The sequence below is a fragment of the Panulirus ornatus genome, chromosome 14 (genome assembly GCF_036320965.1).
Source record: "Panulirus ornatus isolate Po-2019 chromosome 14, ASM3632096v1, whole genome shotgun sequence".
NCBI lineage: Eukaryota > Metazoa > Arthropoda > Malacostraca > Decapoda > Palinuridae > Panulirus > Panulirus ornatus.
In genome coordinates, this window is record NC_092237.1 from 10,719,140 (window position 1) to 10,736,005 (window position 16,866).

General features: G+C 45.9%; 1 protein-coding gene across 3 annotated transcripts in view; it reads right to left on the reverse strand.

Annotated features, from left to right (window-relative positions):
• LOC139753305 (NAD kinase-like) overlaps positions 1–16,866 on the reverse strand; it is a 266,986-nt gene that overhangs the window by 108,445 nt on the left and 141,675 nt on the right. Inside the window, exon 1 of one of the 3 annotated variants that reach the window (XM_071669607.1) lies at positions 13,278–14,260. The exons of the other annotated variants lie outside the window; for them this stretch is intronic. Coding sequence (XP_071525708.1) covers positions 13,278–13,372 — 95 coding nt within the window. The 5' untranslated portion in view covers positions 13,373–14,260. Of the gene's footprint in view, positions 1–13,277; positions 14,261–16,866 lie in introns of those variants that run through there. 3 annotated transcript variants of the gene reach the window in all.

Genomic DNA, 16,866 nt, shown 5'->3' on the forward strand with positions numbered 1-16,866 from the left:
TGTGATCCTTTCCAAATATATATATATATATATATATATATATATATATATATATATATATATATATATATCCACACTTCCAAAAACCGGTTAGGAAAAAATTTCATGGTTTTAGATTTCTCTTAAATCAATACAAGGAAAATACTTATATATCGGTATACGTTATTCTTTTTTCTCATTCCAGACGCTAAGATGTACTGCATACAGTAAAGCAGATGGTCAGCCAGTGTAACAAGACTTTATGGGAGTATTTCTTTTTTTTTTAACCTCTCGTTCTATCCTGGTAAATTCCACGCAGGCTTACTTCACAAATGCATTTTTTCCCCCCACCTCTCATTCTTAGTAACCCCCGCCGGCTGATGTTGCTGGAGGGAATGGAGAGAATGTTTTTTTCCTTTATTGGTCTATCCTCTCACCTCATCCACCTTGACGGCAAGTACAGCAATACACACAAGGCAGTCATAAACAGATAACCAAGACACGCTCCAAGGGGCCTTCTGTTATCTGTCTTTCCCCTACACTCTCCTGGTACTCTACTCTCCCCGAGCCTGGCACTCTACTCTCCCCAAGCCTGGCACTCTACTCTCCCCGAGCCTAGCACTCTACTCTCCCCAAGCCTGGCACTCTACTCTCCCCAAGCCTGGCACTCTACTCTCCCCGAGCCCGGCACTCTACTCTCCCCAAGCCTGGTACTCTACTCTCCCCAAGCCTGGCACTCTACTCTCCCCAAGCCTGGTACTTTAATCTCTCCAAGCCTGGCACTCTACTCTCCCCAAGCCTGGCACTCTACTCTCTCCAAGCCTGGCACTCTACTCTCCCCGATCCTGGCACTCTACTCTCCCCGAGCCTGGCACTCTACTCTCCCCGAGCCCGGCCCTCCACTCTCCCCAAGCCCGGCACTCTACTCTCCCCGAGCCCGGCCCTCCACTCTCCCCAAGCCCGGCACTCTACTCTCCCCGAGCCTGGCACTCTACTCTCCCCGAGCCTGGCACTCTACTCTCCCCAAGCCTGGCACTCTACTCTCCCCGATCCTGGCACTCTACTCTCCCCGAGCCTGGCACTCTACTCCCCCCGAGCCTGGTACTCTACTCTCCCCAAGCCCGGCACTCTAATCTCCCCAAGCCTGGCACTCCACTCTCCCCGAGCCTGGCACTCTACTCTCCCCAAGCCTGGCACTCTACTCTCCCCAAGCCCGGCACTCTAATCTCCCCAAGCCTGGCACTCCACTCTCCCCGAGCCTGGCACTCTACTCTCCCCAAGCCTGGCACTCTACTGTCCCCGAGCCTGGCACTCTACTCTCCCCAAGCCTGGCACTCTACTCTCCCCGAGCCTGGCACTCTACTCTCCCCAAGCCTGGCACTCTAATCTCCCCAAGCCTGGCCCTCCACTCTCCCCGAGCCTGGCACTCCAACACTGGCCAGCGGAGGCTGCAGAAGGCCACTCGTGACGGAAGTGTGAGCGTTCATCAAAAAAAAAAAAAAAAAAAAAAAAAAAAAAAAAAAAAAAAAAGGTGGGAGTTGTTTAAGGTTAGTTAGTGCTAGTTGCAGGTGTTCTCACGATGGTGGGGGAGGGGAAGTGGAAAGCTCAGGCGGGGCGGGGGAGATAAGAGGAGGCGATAATGAGGGGTGGTGGAGAGGAGAGGAGGGGGTTGGATGAGAAGGGGTGAGAGCGGAGTGTGTGTATGAGTGTGAGTAGAGGAGGGAGGAAGGAGGAGGGTGTGTGTCAGCCTTGACGGTGCAGGCCGGGAGTGTCACGACGACCGCCCACACACCATACCACTCTGAATCCACCCACGGGTGGGTTGTCAGGACCATCCACACCCACCCACCCTGAACCCACCCGGGTGCGTGCGTGAGTCTCTAGTGGACTCGCCAGCGAAAGCAAGAGGCCTGGCCGCGCTCGATGACCCAGCGCAACTGCCTCCAGGACACACGTCTTCCTGACGTGGATGACCAGCGATACAAGATCCACCACCCCCTGACTCGTATAATGACCGGTCGACCGACCCACCCACCGTGGGGATACCGGGGCAAAATCCCGGGGCCCGGGAAAAGGGAAAGGAAATTCAAGATTCTTGAAAAAAAATCAACTGATTGAAAAGCGGGAAATATAAGTAATGGACGTATATTGCATAGGGGCTATAGTTTACTCCCGTCTTATTGTCTTTTAGGGTCTCCACACACACACACACACGTGTGTGTGTGTGTGTGTGTGTGTGTGTGTGTGTGTGTGTGTGTGTGTGTGTGTGTGACTTTGAAGAGAAAATTTGTTTTAGGTACACTGAGAGTGGACATGGCAGCGAATGGAACCATAGAAGCGTTAGTGAGTCACTGGGTGGGTGAGGGAACGAAGGTTCTGGGTGCACTGAGGGACGTATGGAAAAACAGGTCGATGTCTGAGAGGACGAGGATGGGTATGTTTGAAGGCAATGGGCTACAGAGGAGAGGAAGCGCGCCTCGAGGAAGGTGGATGTGTTCGATATGAATCGTGCCGAGAACAGTATGTGGTATAAGGCGGTATGATCGAGTGACTAAATGACAAGGTAAGAGAGATGTGTGAGAATAAAAGGGATGTGGATGAGAGAGCTGAAGAGGGTGTGTTGAAGTGGTCTGAATAAATGGAGAGAATGAGTAGGAAGAAGACAAAGGGATATATGTGTCAGAAATGGAGGGGGACATGGAGGTAGAAGGATGAAATGAAAAAAAAAAAATTGAAGGATCGGGGCCTAAACATGCAAGAGGGGGAGAGGCATGCACGGAATAGAATGAATTGGAACGATGTGTTATACAAGGGAAGACGTGTTGTTAATGGACGGAAGCAACGCACGTGAAACGGCCGGGAGAAACCATAGAAAGGTCTGTGGGGCCTGGTTGTGGATTGGGGACTGTGGTTCCGTTGAACGGCACATGACAGCTAGAAAATGGATGTGAGTGGATGCCGCCTTTTCTTGAGTTACCTAGCTAACGCAAGAAACAGCGATCAAGTATGATAGGTGAAATACACACACACACACACACATACATATATATATATATATATATATATATATATATATATATATATATATATATATATATATATATAATAGGAAAGTTTGGTTAGAACCGTTGGTAGTTCCTGGATGTGAGTATCACACAATATGGAATGCAGTGGGACGGGCGGCGGCCTTGACACACACACACACACACACACACACACACACACACACAGGACGGCAGGGAGGCGGTTGCCCAGAGCTGACCTCCAAGGTAAGCAAGGAATCCTCCAGCTCAACCCCAAGATAATCTCCCCATCTACAGTTAAGATAATATCTTTTTTTCTTTCTTTTTCTTTTGCGTCGATATGTAATGAAGCGTTAGGAAATCGACCCCATCTTACATCAGTCTTATGAAAGTTAGCGAATCTTTCAGGATGAGTTTTACCAAATGTATTTCGTTCAGTTTACAGACGCTGCTGACGTTGTTCATCCCGTCTACATTTAACAATGTGAGGGCGGGCGGGCGGGCCAGAAGGTGCAGGTCCTGGGGCTATGGACAACCCAAGACAAGACTCGTCTGTGACAATAGGAGTATCTGCCGCAACGTGAGGCGTGTGTCTCGATCCCCCCCACCATCTGGTGTGCGACAGGGGGTAGTTCAGGAGGCCGCCCCCCCCGGATGCCTTAGTGGAAAGCCGGTGTCAATTTTCCCTGGATGGCCTCCAGTGATCACCTAGCGCTGTGGCGTTTCCCCTGTCCTATGGGGAGGAAGGCTGCTTTAGCCTGTGGCGCGCCAGAAACATCCGCTGCCAGGCTATCAGCACCAGGGCAAGCTTCCCCACGCCCCGCCCGTCATGTAACCCAACAGAAACCGTAACTCGCACCCGTGCACCCAACCACGTACTATTATACCACTGGCGCCAGATCGAGCTTGGGGCTTGTGTGTGTGTGTGTGTGTGGGTGGACCAGGGCCCAACACTCACGCCAGCGAGCTGGTGCAGACCAACACATCCTGAGAGGGAAGGGTCCCTGGGTGGACACAAGTTACCGTCAAGACTACAGGTACTGGTGCCGGGGTGTGGTGCTGTAAGACACCGAGGTATGGACTCCAGGCATGGGTCATCACACACCACCTACGATGGGTGTGGAGAGAATGAGCTCGGAGGGACAAAAGAATGAAAGGGGGACCCCTAATGAAGGAAGGATATGGAAAGTATACATTCAAGAGTACTGTGGCCAGCTAGACAGTCTGCAAATGTGACTGCCTTCATGGAGTGCCTGGGTAACCCTGTGGACAAGAGAGCAGCAGCAGACGACACATGAAGATGCAGAGTAAAGTGTGGCCAAGGAACAGACATGAGAATAAGAGGAAGGTCAATCCCATTACTTGTACCACAATTGTGCCTCCATGGACGACTGGTACAAACCGCTACATTTCCTTAACGTGGGCAACCAAACTCAATGCAAGGCAAGGAGCCTTAACAAAGAGGTCTTGACTACACACACACACACACACCACGAGAAATATAACTGAATCTTCTATCTTTAAATATACAAAGAATTGTAATATTAATATTAGTGAAGGTCCATACAAATTGGATAGCTTTATTGTTGATAAAATTTGTAAACAGTCCTTCTTATTATCCACATAATAAATTTATGATACGCTTGTTGCCAGACTCGAAGGCACCCGACCTCCATTCGGATAGTCACTTGTTTACCAAATGGCGTCCTAGCTACGTCTCTTAGTTGTATATCAAGTGACTGTTATATATCTTTCTTGTATTTCCCCTGATGATGTGATCATTACACGAAAGTGCACTTGGGAACTTATCGTGTTTCATTTCTCCGTGGACTCAAAGGTACATACACACACACACACACACACACACACACACACACACATATATATATATATATATATATATATATATATATATATATATATATATATATATATATATATATATATATATATATATACCAGTTTGCTATCACGTAATTGATTTAGAGCAAGAAACAAAATTCCAAGTGAAAAAAGTTCACAAAATCAAGTGAACATATCTATATCAAAAAAGATACAAAGAAAAAGACAATATCATCAGCTTAACACACCCAATTCAAAGACTGCCTTATCAGTTAGGACATCATAAATGAACCTGACGATACTGTATCATGTACCATGGTGAGGGCAATACAGACACGAGACTCGTGTATCATATACGGGACGCATCACCAGCATCACGGGCAGACCTTCATCAACGTGCCAGCTCCATCACCATCAGCGGAGCCAGGTTTGATGAGAGCAGGACAAGGTCAGCAAATAACGACATGGTGAAGGGACGAGCCAGTGGCTGTAACCACCGCTCCACCACCCACCCACCCACTCTCCCCTCCATCCAGGTGAGAGGGGCCCCTTCCCCTGGGGTGCTCCAGGGATCACAGACTAACAGAGTTACGGGCCGTTCCCCCTGAGACGGGGCAATAAGTAAGGAGAACCATTCCATCACATACACACTGTCTACAAGTGGTCACCACCTGACACTCGGGTGTGTATATGATGACCGTGGCGGACTCCTTGGTGCTACACCACGTAGGGTGGAGGGAGGCAACGTGGCCACCACCTCCGCCTAGTGTGTGCATCCCCCGGCAGGAAGAACCCGGACATTACTCCACTATCTGAATGCAAGGGATGATCAAGTATCCAGGAGAGGGAGCCAAGACCATGCTACCCCACCTGCACTGATGTATGACGGGCCACACCCCACCACACACACACACTACCGTCTCTCAACCTTGATGTTTCTTTTTTCTTTTACTTGTTCTATCAACTCACTTCTTTTAATATTCCTCAGCAACCTTCCCATTCTCTGTCTCCGTCGACCTACATATTCCTCAGTGCCCTTGTCACTCGCCACCGCTGTCAACCTAAGAGTTCCTCCTCAACCTTCCGATTCTCCATCCTCGTCGACTAAGCTGATCTCTCTCCCCCCCTCCCTCTGTATCACGAGATACCTTCGTTCCATTTATATCATCCTCTATATCTCGTCTCGAAACGCCTCACTAACGAGTCTCACTAGCCGGGTTCGTGATTTCGTGCGTTCTGTAACGCAAAGAACCTATTGATGTCTGCACGAAAATATCTCAAATATCAAAATCAACAAAATCTCATATAGTAGCTTCATGGAACAGATGTCTAAAGACTTAAAATTATCCAAGAAAAAAAATTGTATATTTCTACTTCCTTTGGAAAGTTCATCAGGATATAATGACACTGACACTATTGTCTAATATTTCTCCAAATACCCTCATTCCTTCCAGTGTTATCATATGCTTCAAATCTGACTCAAACTCATATTTTTTGGAATTCTGCAAGTGTCTCCTCCCTCTTCAGTGACTCAGCGTGGTCCTAACAACCCTCATTCGACAAATAATTGTCTCAAAATGGCGATTCTTGGGAGGAAGGTCAGACACATTTCTTTATACCCCCTGTAGCGTGTTATTCTACCAGGCCTCCAAGACCCAGCCAGTTAGCCATTGACGTCCAACGTACTTCTCATTCTGCTCCTATAACTAACTCATTCTGCTCATATGACCAACTGTGAGGTACAACTCCCACAAGCATACTGCTAGATACTTGCTAAATATAGCTGCTTTAGGCTCAGCATCTGCTACTTCATTACCACCGTTGATACCAACATGTCCTGGACACCAGCAGATTCCTATACTCTTTTCGAAACTCTTGCGACGCACTGGATCACAGGGTAGACCATGGCTGGCTTGGAGGAGCGAATCGGTGTTTACATTATAAATCTCATTTCAAGGGATCGTTCGATTAATTTCAGTGCAACCTGACTACCATACAATTCTGCAGTAAATGTGGAAGATTTTCTCCCTGTGGCTTTGAAGTACGAGATCACTGAATAGCATCAGCAGGGCCTACACTATCCTCAGAGAGTGAGCTAGCAGTAAATAATTTTGTTCCGTACGAGCAATTAGTGCCATGGTAAGGGAGCTGACAGACGCAATGTTCCTTGGTGTTGTTTTCCTCTCATCCCCCTTGCACGGCCTGATCTCAGGGATCTTCTAAGGAGGAAATCAAAAACTCACTTCTTAGATTGGGCTAAAATAAGAAGAAAAAAAAAAAAATCCATACCGACATTTTTTTCTTTTTACAATAAAAAGTACGTCACCGGAACATTAACCCTAGTGACACTATGAACATCTCGTCCATATCCTTGTGTTGCCACTGCCTTTGTACGTATGACGAGTTCATTATGCAACGTTGAGTCAATCCGTGATGTCAGCAGTGTTCATGTGTCGTGTTTTCCCCCCCCTCAGGTGACAACAGAACAAACAACCGGTGGTGCACCTGCTTACCAGATGATTGAGTCTCCAATCATATCCACTCTTACTCACTGTAAGCTTACATAATGAGCAGCAGTGCAGCGACCAGTTCCCCGCATGCCTTACACACACACACACACACACACACACACACACACACACACATACAATACAAAGAAAGCACATGAATGACTTCAAGCGGAAAAGAAAGTACTTAAGCGGGAGAAATGACCGGAAAAAAATAAAAAAACAGAGATCATGTGTAAGGACCCTGTTGGATTTCCACGAGAGAGTGAGCTCTGTTTAAGGCAAAAGAGAAGGCTCGCTGGGAGGCTGATTAAGATGCTGGATCTTCAGGTAGGAAAAAGGGGGAGAGACTCAAGTGTTAGGGATTAAACGACGCCTCGGTGGAGGTCACCAGGGGAATGCCGCACAATTCTATTCTGACGTAAATCTTTTTGAACGACGTGGATGACTCGCTAGAAGGTATGGAATCCCACTTAAACACGTTTGCAGATGACGCAAAGATCACGAGTAAAAATAAACGAAAAGCGAGGAGGATTGCGCCAACTTACATGGTGACCTCGACGGATTCCAGATTTTGCCTGATAAACGATTAATGAGATTCAACCCAAGGAAATGTACAGGATTGGACACAGTGAAAGAAGGTGTTAACATGGATATTATCTATTATCTATCGGGATATAATCCGCAGGAATCTATGTCCTGGTGGGACTTGGGAGTTGAATACTCGAAGCATCGCAAAGGAAACCAAACAGTGTGCTGATATCAGAATAACACTCCAGTATATACATAAGGAAATATTCAGAAAGCTGTTCACAACTTGCTTAAGTCCAAAACAAGACTATGCTTCTTAGGTTTGGTCACCGCACTTACAGGAGCACATAAAGCTAGTAGAGGAGGTCCAAAGGAGGGTAAGACAAGAAGGTACCGGAACTAAGGAAGCTGAGTGACTGGAAAATGGCTTATGGTTCCAAAATTTTCCCCCCGTGGATAAGAGAAGAGTAAAGGGTGACCTGTTCACATCCTTTAAGATTCTAAACCATACTTGATGACGCAGACAGTAAACAGTTCCTCGAACGGTGAAGAGATAGAACAACCATAACACAGAAGGTGAAATTAAGTAAGAAAAATGTAAAATAAAAAAGGTGTAAAGTACTATTATCTTATAACAGTGATGGGCGAACGGAATACGATGAACGAGGGTACAGTGACATATAGACAACGTATGGGTTAAAAAGTCGTCAAATGGAGACTGGGGCCCAACAAGCGTGGAACTCAACCTCCCCTTACAGGACGAATACGTAATTACACACACATATCCAGGGCGTGTTGGACACTTCCTACCCACTGTGGTTATCAAATTCACAGCAGCAGCCATCCAGCCTCCGTCAGGAAAAACTTGTGAAATAACCTTGTGTGTGTGTGTGTGTGTGTGTGTGTGTGTGTGTGTGTGTGTAATGGTTCACAAACAGCTAGCTGGCCAAGGATTACCTTGCCCGTCCATTTAAGTGCATACCAGTTGACTTCGTCCAAGGACCGATTCTCTCACAGTAAAGGGAAAATTACTCTTAACCTTTACGCAAACCTTGCACGCTGTCCCCGCACACTGTTAGCAAACAAAAACACTGGAAAACACACCACACACACACACACACACACACACATACACACACACATACACACGCGCACACACAGTGCCTCAGCAGTGTATTTTCAAAAGCCGAACGGCCGCTTGAATTCGAGAAACCGTTCTTATACATATCTATTCGTTTGCCTACGCCACTATGCTGACGTTAAAGACGTTCTTCGTGAAAAGGTCAATACTTTTAAAAGAGACACGATCAAAGTCACTCCGTCGGGACGTGCCCAAGCTAGAGATAAGAGAGATAAATATATGCAGGTAATCTACAATGTCTACAGCATGAGATATGAAAGCATGATTACCAACCATCTTTCTCCCACTCCCCTGCCAACAGTGACACCAGCAGAAACCAACACTTACCACTGTACACCAAACGCCATGACCATGGTTACATGGTCAACACAAACACATGTGACAAAAAGATAAACAACCACATCCACAGAGTGGAACAAAAAGACAAAACAACCACATACACAGGGTGGAACAAAAAGACAAACAACCACATACACAGGGTGGAACAAAAAGACAAACAACCACATACACAGGGTGGAACAAAAAGACAAACAACCACATACACAGAGTGAACAAAAAGACAAACAACCACATACACAGAGTGGAACAAAAAGACAAACAACCACATACACAGAGTGGAACAAAAAGACAAACAACCAGACACAGTGTGAAGAAAAAGACAAACCACATACACAGTGAACAAAAAGACAAACAACCACATACACAGAGTGGAACAAAAAGACAAACAACCACATACACAGAGTGAACAAAAAGACAAACAACCACATACACAGAGTGGAACAAAAAGACAAACAACCACATACACAGAGTGAACAAAAAGACAAACAACCACATACACAGAGTGGAACAAAAAGACAAACAACCACATACACAGTGAACAAAAAGACAAACAACCACATACACAGAGTGAACAAAAAGACAAACAACCACATACACAGAGTGGAACAAAAAGACAAACAACCACATACACAGTGAACAAAAAGACAAACAAACACATACACAGAGTGGAACAAAAAGACAAACAACCACATACACAGTGAACAAAAAGACAAACAACCACATACACAGAGTGAACAAAAAGACAAACAACCACATACACAGAGTGGAACAAAAAGACAAACAACCACATACACAGTGAACAAAAAGACAAACACATACACAGAGTGGAACAAAAAGACAAACAACCACATACACAGTGAACAAAAAGACAAACAACCACATACACAGAGTGGAACAAAAAGACAAACAACCACATACACAGTGAACAAAAAGACAAACAAACACATACACAGAGTGGAACAAAAAGACAAACAACCACATACACAGTGAACAAAAAGACAAACAACCAGACACAGTGTGAAGAAAAAGACAAACAACCACTTACACAGTGAACAAAAAGACAAACAACCACATACACAGTGAACAAAAAGACAAACACATACACAGAGTGGAACAAAAAGACAAACAACCACATACACAGAGTGGAACAAAAAGACAAACAACCACATACACAAAGTGAAGAAAAAGACAAACAACCACATACACAGAATGAACAAAAAGACAAACAACCACATACACAGTGAACAAAAAGACAAACAACCACATACACAGAGTGGAACAAAAGACAAACAACCACATACACAGAGTGGAACAAAAAGACAAACAACCACATACACAGAGTGGAACAAAAGACAAACAACCACATACACAGAGTGAACAAAAAGACAAACAACCACAGACACAGAGTGAACAAAAGACAAACAACCACATACACAGAGTGTACTACAAGACAAACAACCACATACACAGAGTGAACAAAAAGACAAACAACCACATACACAGAGTGTACTACAAGACAAACAACCACATACACAGAGTGGAACAAAAAGACAAACAACCACATACACAGAGTGAAGAAAAAGACAAACAACCACATACACAGAATGAACAAAAAGACAAACAACCACATACACAGTGAACAAAAAGACAAACAACCACATACACAGAATGAACAAAAAGCCAAACAACCACATACACAGTGAACAAAAAGACAAACAACCACATACACAGTGAACAAAAAGACAAACAACCACATACACAGAGTGAACAAAAAGACAAACCACATACACAGAGGGAAAGAAAAGACAAACAACCACATACACAGAGTGAACAAAAAGACAAACAACCACTTACACAGTGAACAAAAAGACAAACAACCACATACACAGTGAACAAAAAGACAAACACATACACAGAGTGGAACAAAAAGACAAACAACCACATACACAGAGTGGAACAAAAAGACAAACAACCACATACACAAAGTGAAGAAAAAGACAAACAACCACATACACAGAATGAACAAAAAGACAAACAACCACATACACAGTGAACAAAAAGACAAACAACCACATACACAGAGTGGAACAAAAGACAAACAACCACATACACAGAGTGGAACAAAAAGACAAACAACCACATACACAGAGTGGAACAAAAGACAAACAACCACATACACAAAGTGAACAAAAAGACAAACAACCACAGACACAGAGTGAACAAAAGACAAACAACCACATACACAGAGTGTACTACAAGACAAACAACCACATACACAGAGTGAACAAAAAGACAAACAACCACATACACAGAGTGTACTACAAGACAAACAACCACATACACAGAGTGGAACAAAAAGACAAACAACCACATACACAGAGTGAAGAAAAAGACAAACAACCACATACACAGAATGAACAAAAAGACAAACAACCACATACACAGTGAACAAAAAGACAAACAACCACATACACAGAATGAACAAAAAGCCAAACAACCACATACACAGTGAACAAAAAGACAAACAACCACATACACAGTGAACAAAAAGACAAACAACCACATACACAGAGTGAACAAAAAGACAAACCACATACACAGAGGGAAAGAAAAGACAAACAACCACATACACAGAATGAACAAAAAGCCAAACAACCACATACACAGTGAACAAAAAGACAAACAACCACATACACAGAGGGAACAAAAAGACAAACAACCACATACACAGAGTGAACAAAAAGACAAACAACCACATACAAAGAGTGAACAAAAAGACAAACAACCACATACACAGAGGGAAAGAAAAGACAAACAACCACATACACAGAGGGAACGAAAAGACAAACAACCAAATACACAGAGTGGAACAAAAAGACAAACAACCACATACACAGAGTGGAACAAAAAGACAAACAACCACATACACAGAATGAACAAAAAAGTTCAAGAGTGACAAATGATCGGAATGATAATGTTCTGTTGGGATGTGCACAGGAAAGTGATGGTTGATGAGCTTTGTGTGACAGGCATAAGCTGCTGTCTCAGTCCCTCCCATCCCACAAGCACACACAGACACACGCACACTAACACGCACATCATACTCACACCCCAAGATACTTCACCCCAGAACTGCCACTTGCCTACACCCGTGTCTCACTCGCCACACCATTTGGGACTTGCTATTATAACTCACCACACCCTCTGGGACTTGCTATTATAACTCACCACACCCTCTGGGACTTGCTATTATAACTCACCACACCATCTGGGACTTGGTATTATAACTCACCACACCCTCTGGGACTTGGTATTATAACTCACCACACCCTCTGGGACTTGCTATTATAACTCACCACACCATCTGGGACTTGGTATTATAACTCACCACACCATCTGGGACTTGCTATTATAACTCACCACACCATCTGGGACTCGCCATTATAACTCATCACACCATCTGGGACTTGCTATTATAACTCACCACACCATCTGGGACTTGCTATTATAACTCACCACACCATCTGGGACTCGCCATTATAACTCACCACACCATATCACCAATGGGCACACTGTAACCCACCATACCACCAAGGGACACACTTTAACCCACCATACCACGAAGGGACACACTATAACCCACCACATAACCGAGCAAACCCTTTACCCCACCACACCACCAGGGATGCCACTACACCCCACCACACCACCAAGGGAACCCACTATAACCTACCACACCACCAAGGGAACCCACTATAACCTACCACACCACCAAGGGAACACCCTGTAACCCACCACATACCACCAGGTGGTCTCACCATGACCCACCATACCAACAGGTGGGTTCACCATGACCCACCATACCACCAGGTGGGCTCGCCACGACCCATCACCACAAGCAGGAGCGCTACTTACACTTCGTCGTTGTCCTGACTCAGTTCGTCACCGATGTAAACAATCTGGTTCTTGTTGAGGGTGTCAAGGTTGACACGGTTCATATACAGCCACATGATGACGACTCTGGCCGGGCCGTTCGAGTGCTACAACAAGGGTGACCCTGACGGTAAAACCCACGGCGATCACAAATGGTACGACACCTGCCTTCACCGCCACAGATCCCAACGGATGAACTTAAAAAAAAAAAGGTTCTGGCACACTGCTGATGACTTAAAAGACTCTTCCTGGTAAACGGAAGGTGACAGCTACGTGGCTACGATCAGGCAAGCACAAGGGGGAGAGGGTCAGGTAATTAATAATCCTAATCACTAATTAGTCAGAACTAATAATGTGGGAGGTGCTGTCAATGACCCTCAACTGATGATAGTTGGGTCTTGGTGGAAAGGCGGGAGGGAAGGCAGGCTGTACTATTGATGTGCCACTCGTGGTCTAGTTGTCAGTTTCAGGTCCCAGGCCAAAAGACTGTCTTGACCACCTCCGTTACTGTCACACCTGCAGCGGCTGCTTCCCCGGCAAGGAAGCCCCAGCGACGAAAGTACAGCAGGTGTGAGGACGCCCCAAGACACAGCGCCGGCGACTATCCTGAGACAAGAGGACACCCCAGGACAAACGCAATCGGCAGACCTATACAGGATTACTACCCAGCTGGGTAACACGAGTTGGGCAGACACCAAGGGAGAAGGCTGGGCGCGGGCGTCAGGAGCGGCGGAGGGCACGACACTTCTGTTGGGCCGTGGGGCGACGACTGAGCCACGAGGAGGCGGCGATGGCCCTCACTACCCGCAGCTGGAGCACCGTCACCACCGCCAAGGACGACTCGGCCCACCAGCAGCACTCTTAGCTTTCCTACAGAGCCCGTGCAGCTCCCCAGGCCTTGCACCTCACCTGCCGCCGCCCGGACAGTCCACCTAGTTCCAGCCTCATCACCCCCACACACCCACCACCTCACTCCCCATCTACGGTGATCATAGATACCGCCTCATGCCAATGGGCTCGTGATGCGTGCAGCGATAGACGCCCAAGGGTGATGGCGCTCTAGTGCCTACAGACAGCAATACACCAGGTTAATTACATCACCTGGTTCACGGGCGGCGCGTGACACGTGCTACCACTTGGTACTGCAACATTCGCAGGAGCGCAACACTCACGGTACCCACACCATCAGCCCAAAACCCACGAAAGCTCCTGACGTGACGATCCTAGCGGCACCTCAGCGGTGACAGCACCACAACAATGGTTGGCGCACAACACTACTGGCATCAAAATAATGCTCGTGCCAAAACTATTAACAAGAAAATATTAAAAAAAAAAAAAAATGATAATAATGGCCAAACCAAATGAAATGTTGCCAACTACAGTGGTGGAATTAAACGAACAAAATACCCGTAAGAAAAATGGTGGCAGCAGCAGCAGCACGCCAGGACACCAAATTAATCCAAGTCATAACAGTTAACAAAACATTAACGGTGCCACCTCACACTGACAACGAAGCGATGGCAGAAGCAAGACAACGCTTCCCTCCCTCCCAGCAGCTCACACACCCCACACAGCCCTAGCAGCAATACAACGATTTCACTTCATAGGTTAATGGAGAATCTGAGGGTATCTTTTTTTTTTCTTTCTTTTTTTTACGTATGAGATTCTTCGTCTCCAATTAGCATTAATTAAAATGTATCACCTGGAGGCTGTAGCGGTACGATTCAAGATGTGTGTGTACCCAGCGTACCAGGAACAACTTGACGGCACAGCCAAGAAAAAAGTTTCTGACGTGGATAACTTTTCCTGAAGGAGAGAAGTCAATCACACAGGCTCTGTACTGAACAAACTCACCACACCTGGTAAACCCATCCCATACCGCGGGGGTTTCCGGTCAATTGGTAAACCCATCCCACACCGCGGGGGTTTCCGGTCAATTGGTAAACCCATCACACCCCGGGGGTTTTGGGTCAATTGGTAAACCCATCACACACCGCGGGGGGTCACACCGCGGGGGTTCGGTCAATTGGTAAACCCATTACACCCCGGGGGTTTTGGGTCAACTGGTAAACCCATCACACACCTCGGGGGTTTCCGGTCAACTGGTAAACCCATCACACACCGCGGGGTGGTTTCCGGTCAATTAGTAAACCCATCACATACCGCGGGGTGGTTTCCGGTCAATTAGTAAACCCATCACATACCGCGGGGTGGTTTCCGGTCAATTAGTAAACCCATCACACACCGCGGGGTGGTTTCCGGTCAATTAGTAAACCCATCACACACCGCGGGGGGGCTTCCGGTCAATTAGTGGCTGAAGTGCGTCGTGTATTAAGGACTGATCGTGAACATACAATGTCGAGGGGATGAATTGTCGCAAACATGACTCATTCCACTGCTTTATTATTCGAGGTTTTCGACCGTCATTCCAGACATTCCCCCCTCAATATTTGAGTGACTATAATGAGACTTCCGAGGCGCGACCTTCGTCAGGCTGGCAGGATTTCAAATATCATTTTCAACATTTTCCTGCAGCAGTTTCCTGAATGGTAAAGGTTCAGGTATCAAGTACCACAGCTTCTCTAACAACGGCTTTTTGTGCCGCCACCAGCCTGGCAGGAGGTGTGTGTGTGTGTGTGTGTGTGTGTGTGTGTTGGTCATGAGTGTACAGATGTGAAAGTTTTTGTTCAGCTCGACATTAGTCATTCCTGATTTACTTCCTCTCGCTCAAAACAGCCAATTTCCAAGACAGTCGTCAATGCCACAACTGAATCCAAGAATAGCAAGCCTGCATCTCTCTCTCTCTCTCTCTCTCTCTCTCTCTCTCTCTCTCTCTCTCTCTCTCTCTCTCTAATGGATTAACTCGTACTTTGTGTTCCACATCTCCAACCACACATAAGGCTCAACTAAACTTCATAGAACATCATTCTATCCACGATAAAGTCCATGGTATAATGTATAAATATACATCAACGATATAACACCACACGCTTCGAAGTCATCAGGATATGACTACCGGCTGCTTCCCTTAGTTGGTGTGCGGAGACAACCACACGAAGACTAACTGTTATGACACCTCAATATTGCCTCCTTCAGAGGAGAGATGCAGTTGAACTCCCTCGCTCCCTCCCTCTTCCTACTTACGTCTTCCTCCCTCCCTCCCTCTAACCTTTCTACCTGTAACAGTTCAGTCTGCAACGAACCCAGGGAACTCAAATTAATCATGGCTCTTCATTCTTTTTCTTGTCATATTTTTTTTTTCTTCCCTTCATCCCAGCTGGCCAAGACTGCTGGGGCACAGTTCTGCCCGAGCAACGTCGACCTTTAAGAAGGTAAATTACTAAGCTTTCGTATCCCACGCAAAACCGTTCCTGCGTCTGACACAGCACATCACGCTGTCGTATACAGCATCTCCGTACACCAAAAGACCCACTAAAGTGTGTGTGTGTGTGTGTATATATATATATATATATATATATATATATATATATATATATATATATATATATATATATATATATATATGCAGAGGAGGGTGGATGCGATGAATATGAAATGTTTGAGGAGAATA